The sequence below is a fragment of the Hevea brasiliensis genome, chromosome 6 (genome assembly GCF_030052815.1).
Source record: "Hevea brasiliensis isolate MT/VB/25A 57/8 chromosome 6, ASM3005281v1, whole genome shotgun sequence".
NCBI classification, from domain to species: Eukaryota; Viridiplantae; Streptophyta; class Magnoliopsida; order Malpighiales; family Euphorbiaceae; genus Hevea; species Hevea brasiliensis.
Genome location: NC_079498.1, coordinates 105,135,280 through 105,140,402, shown reverse-complemented (window position 1 = coordinate 105,140,402; position 5,123 = coordinate 105,135,280). Strand labels below are relative to the sequence as shown.

The window sequence follows — 5,123 nt, the reverse complement described above, 5'->3', positions numbered from 1 at the left end:
TTTTGCCTTCCAAGTTAGGTAGCTATCAGTGTGAGTTTATAGACATGTGCTAAAATTACACTTCGTTAGTAATTATCTCAATATGAGTATTGGTATAATAACTCTTATATCATCATGTGTGTGTTTCTCTCTATCATAAAAAATCAAAAGGCTTTGAGCCATTCTTGTGGTGATCGGTGTGGTCTGATTGAGGTCCCATGTGTGATGTGTTCAGGACAAAGCCTTCGGGCTCCCACATCGGTTGTAGAATTGTGCATGTATGGGTTTATAAGCATGTGCTAAGGTTACACCCAGTCAATAATTATCTGGGTGTGAGTGTTAGTACAGTAACTCCTATACTTCTGTGTGTGTTTCTCTGTCAAAAAAAAAAAAAAAAAGTTAGGTAGCTCTAAATGAAAATGACCCCACAAAACTCCCCAAGCATCTTTGTACCCCCATTTCATCATCTTTTTTCTTTCTTTCAAAAAAAAATACATTTTATCAAATAAAAAATAATTTGATTGAATTTTTTTCACCTTTAAATGTAAATAAAAAGTGAAAAACTCTTGAAGTCAAGTCTTACCATCTAATTATTATAACATAATTAATTTTTATAATAGAGAAGATGAATAAGCCTTTGTCGTACCTTGAACATGATATAAACTCAAAATCTAAAGGAAACCGTACAATACAAGATCTATGGTGGAAAATCAAGGGGATCCAATTAATTTATGGGGGACCTAAGAAAAGGAATAGTGCTGTGAGAGACCTACGAGCATATCACTAATCGAGGGTCTAGCCTTTTGAACAAAAAAGGGTATATTGTACACTTTCTCACCGCCCAAAGCCAAAAGGACCCTTCAAATATTGTACTTGTTCCAATTGCACGGCTAAAGAATAAAGTGTAGGAGCTTTACAGCCCATTATTCTTGCAATTTTGTAGGAGTTTGACACATCAACATACCATTGATCATTTGTCACTTAATTGTGTTTATGGGCTCAAGGCAAGGCACAGAACATAGATTATTTTTCAGCCCAAAACAGCCTTAATGGGTAATTAATTAAACAGACTTGTACATTAAGCTCAAAACACAGTTATTATGCTTTGCTCAACATTGCATTAAGGCAAAATGAGCAAGTTAAACAAGGGGTTACTGGAAAAAATACACATAGGCATAGACATACACTGTGAGTTGAAAAGTTTGCATACGATATTACAAGGGACAAAATATCAACTAAGAAGATAAAATTCAAGGCTTCTCTTTTCAAGCTTTAAAAGAGAATCTTCACAGCAAAATTCTTCCTTCTCATTTCATCAGTACTTTCCTTGCCTTGCTTGCTGCTTCCAACTGAAAACAATACAACTTTCAGATTAACACAGAGGAGTGGGGCTTAAGTAAATACTAAATTAATGAATCGAAGGTTCTTCGTAACATTATTAATCACTCACGGCTCAGCGCAGAAACCTCAGAGCTCTTCAATACACGAAGCCTCTTCACCATTGACACAAACATGCTACAATTTAACAAAGCATATTATAACATATAGTTAGAATAAGATACCACAATATAGATCAAATTCCTAAGCATAATTACAGCAACAAGAAGCCGAAAGAAAAGTTTAACACTCAGGTTTTAGGTTTTTAACGAGAACAGGAAACAAAAAGTACAGTTTCTTTATGATAAAAAGGCATGCCATTGCATTGAGTTGTGGGATTGCATGGATAAATTATAGACAACATTGATGATTTGCTACAAACAAGTGGATTAGGAATCTAATACGGTTATTACAGTCGCACAAAACTACATAAAAGCATACAAGGTGTGTTGTTATAAGCTCAATCACCAAGTGCTAGGAGTATAATATGGGATTGAATAATCAAAAATTTTGCATCAGATCCACAGTGATAAAGATGCTTACTGCCATGGCACATCCCCAACAAGCATCCTGTCTCCTTCATTATCCTCATAAACAAGGGTATATTCCCCACTTCCATCCAATACGCCCATAAACGCTTTCTCTTCCTCTTGCTCACTCATGATTCCACCAGCAGAGGAATCTCTTTGAGCTAAACATAAAACACAAAAAAACAAACAAAATGAGAACCTTATGCGCACTAAATTAAGATCAACATGAGCACGAGCTTACATCTGATAAGCAATAGTAAATAATCAAATAAAGTGAAACCTAAACAACAGGACTCAGGAGTACACTAATCAAATAAATTGGACGACCAACGTGGCAGCTAGACAGGTATAAAATTCTTTTGGTATCACTAGATTGGGAATATGTCACCTTATGTAGATTACAAATTGACAGTGTTATGTTGATTTATTGAATTAATCAAATTAGCTAGATGACAGAACTATTTCAATGGCATGCCAATACTATTGCTAAATAAAGAGAACACCATTATTGGTCAGTAACTCAATTATATGCAGTAACAATAAACAGGTCCCAAAAATTAATTCACCATATAGGTCAAATTGTTATAGAAAAGATGAGCAAAAACCTGTTAGGAGGCCTCTGAAGAGTTCATCAACAACAGTGGACAGTTTCTCATAGCTGTCATAGGCTGTAAGATCTACTTTCCTTCCAATGGGAACACCATCCATATTGATCTTTACAAACATCCCTTTTTTGCAAGTTTCAACTGGTTTTTCACTAGCAACCTTCTTGTTTGGGCTTTCATTTTGTGAGTCAGTAACAGGTTTTGACGAGCTGCTGCTTGCAAGATTCTTCCTGGATGAACGAATTGGAGGCCAACCCACAACTGAACCAGGAGCAGTTCTGCTTTTAAAAACGCCATTAAAGAGTAAATCAGACAAGAAAATACAGAGCTAAGTGATAGTTAAAATTATTAATCTTAGATGGGAAACAAAGGACAGTCTAAATAAACAAAACAAATAGAAAAGAACAAAGCATGTGGAGATATACATAGCACGGAAATAGCAGCTACAAAAGTCCCACGAGTAGTTCCATGTCTTAAGAATTAGAAAGACGAAAGTAGAAATAGTTCATAACTCATATTTCAAGAAATCAAGAACTATCATACAAATTACCCTACAATAAATAGGCTGAAGAAGATAAGATCTAAATCACTAGGGAAAGCAGACATGGAAAGAAAGGATTACTAGAATAGCAAAAGTTACAAAGAAAAGGAAAGGTAAGGATTTTTGCTGTTGATGGCCAAACTAAGCTAAGAAATATCAAGAATCAGTTGTAAAAAACCAGGTAGCAAAATTTTGAATGATGCGGTGGTTAAGGAGCGTCCAAAAGCACTAAATTGAAAATAACAAGTACCACTAAAGCAGAAATCACATTACAAGCATAAAAACAAGAAACAAACAAATATATGATGATGGAGTGAATATCCTCTGTCAAAAAGTTAAAAAAAATAAAAATTAAAAAAAAAAGAGACATAGAAAAGAGAGAGAGGAGGAAAAGAGGTAAAAAGCTGGAGTACCTTTTCTGAGAGCTGCTGGGCACAACAGCTGTATTTGCAGGAGCTGGCGGTGAAAACGCCTTCTTTTCTGCGCTCTGCTGCAAGTCTACAACCACTTTAGTGCAACAGGGCTGTGAGGATTCCTTTGCCATTACAGGCAGGCTCTGTCGTGTTGTTACTGTTTTTGATGGAAACTGGAGAAATGGAGTAGCCTTCGCTTGTTGTGATAGTTGTTGATTGAACCATACAGAACCAGGCTGTAGGTTTTCAGGTGAAGAAAATTTGCGGGTATGTTGGTTTCCATTGGAGAAGTACCCAAGAGAGAGAAGAGATTCATCTCTTTCTCTATCATCTGCGTTTTTAGCGTTCTCGCGAAGAGACCATTCTTCACCAGGTGGACCAAGCCTTAGTTCAAGCTTCTTCTCCTCTGAGGATCTTTCATCAGCTCTTTTAACTAGCCATTCCCTTTCTCTTGGAATCAAATCCAGTAACTGAGGACATGCCTCAGTAATCTTTGAACAACCCTCCATTCAGCAGATAAATATCACTTGTTTAACTTTAAACACCAGAAAGAAGCAAGAATACAGGAAAATCCCACTGGAGTGTGAAGAGCAAGCAAAAGTCAGAGACTTTTAACCTATTTATCAGCAAACTTGACTTAAAAACCATATCATGAGAAAAGTAAACAAATGAAACAGAAAGAAACTAGTTCGATACCTTCTGCTAATAGTCCTTTAACCAGCACTCAAGAACTTGAAGACCAGCATCCTCAAATGATTAAAAGGAACTCTTCGGACCTCTAAAAAAATTTAAAAACCAGACAGGAAATAGCGATACAACTGCCAACACAAGAGCCAGCTTTTACAGCTTCAAGCCTTAAAAATCCTTAAACCCAACACACTCAGAACAGAAAATAATGACAACAACCCCACCCAAGAGAAAGAAAACCACAAAGTTGAGTGTTTTAACAACTCAAAGGCCAAAGGCAAAGAAAAGAGACATATATAATAGCGACTTTTGTATGTTTTCTTAGCACGCTTAGTGCGTTCTATTGCTTTTGGCATAAGAGGTGACAAGAGAGATGTGATTTGGGTATAGAATGAAATTAAGATGCAGATTTTTAAAAAATAATAATAACCAGAGAGATAATATGAGAGAGAATGAGAGATTCCTTTATATCTCCCACGCTCAGGAACCTAAAAACAGGAAACGGGGAATATAGAGCGAACCGCACGCAACCCAGGAGAGAGCCCTCTAAAAACGTTAGGTTATTCAGCTGAGGAAGCAAAGAGTGCTCTTGCTGACCTCCCTAAAGATTCTCTCTCTCTCTCTCTCTCTCTCTCTCTGTCTCTCAACACCACCACTGACTTCGCAAATGTATCGTAGCCTTATTAGCACACTACCCCGGGGAACACCCCCCTTTATTACAGCCTATGGTACGTAGGAAGAGAAAAACAAAGTCTAGTGAGAGAGAGAGAGCTATTAACGCCCACTTTGGATTTGATTAAGCTTTATTTTGAATTATAGTCAAATAACCTTTATTAGTACACAAACCAACCAACCAGAAGGAAAGAGTTTACCAAAAATCCATTATTCAAGCCATTAAAGCCACTTGTTAAGTTGATTTAGTTATACCCTTCACTGTATATAGCAGAAAAATCAATCCTTTGCTTTGATAATTAAAAAGCAAACTATTAAT

At 36.5% G+C, this 5,123-nt stretch overlaps 1 protein-coding gene across 2 annotated transcripts; it reads right to left on the bottom strand.

Annotated features, from left to right (window-relative positions):
- Nucleotides 1-1,029: 1,029 nt before the first annotated feature.
- On the bottom strand, nt 1,030-4,920 carry LOC110645740 (auxin-responsive protein IAA26). 2 transcript variants are annotated; one of them, XM_058149026.1, is made up of 6 exons: nt 4,142-4,920; nt 3,446-4,061; nt 2,492-2,769; nt 1,900-2,047; nt 1,430-1,494; nt 1,030-1,328 (listed from the first exon to the last, which is right to left on the bottom strand). In XM_058149026.1, exons 2-6 carry the CDS (start codon nt 3,952-3,954, stop codon nt 1,252-1,254), a joined length of 1,077 nt encoding a protein of 358 aa, XP_058005009.1. In that variant the 5' UTR covers nt 3,955-4,061; nt 4,142-4,920; the 3' UTR covers nt 1,030-1,251. The 2 variants fall into 2 exon arrangements, with proteins under 2 accessions (XP_058005009.1, XP_058005008.1); XM_058149025.1 differs by having other exon boundaries at nt 3,446-4,021; nt 4,142-4,914.
- Nucleotides 4,921-5,123: the final 203 nt, after the last annotated feature.

What these genes read in the sequence shown, in the direction of transcription:
- LOC110645740 (XM_058149026.1), bottom strand. Translation starts at nt 3,954, where the DNA reads ATGGAGGGTTGTTCAAAGATTACTGAGGCATGTCCTCAGTTACTGGAT. An exon ending in CCCAGCAGCTCTCAGAAAAG is followed by an intron (nt 2,770 to 3,445) that starts GTACTCCAGCTT and finishes TTTTAAAAGCAG; the next exon opens with AACTGCTCCTGGTTCAGTTG. An exon ending in CTTCAGAGGCCTCCTAACAG is followed by an intron (nt 2,048 to 2,491) that starts GTTTTTGCTCAT and finishes TTTTATGTTTAG; the next exon opens with CTCAAAGAGATTCCTCTGCT.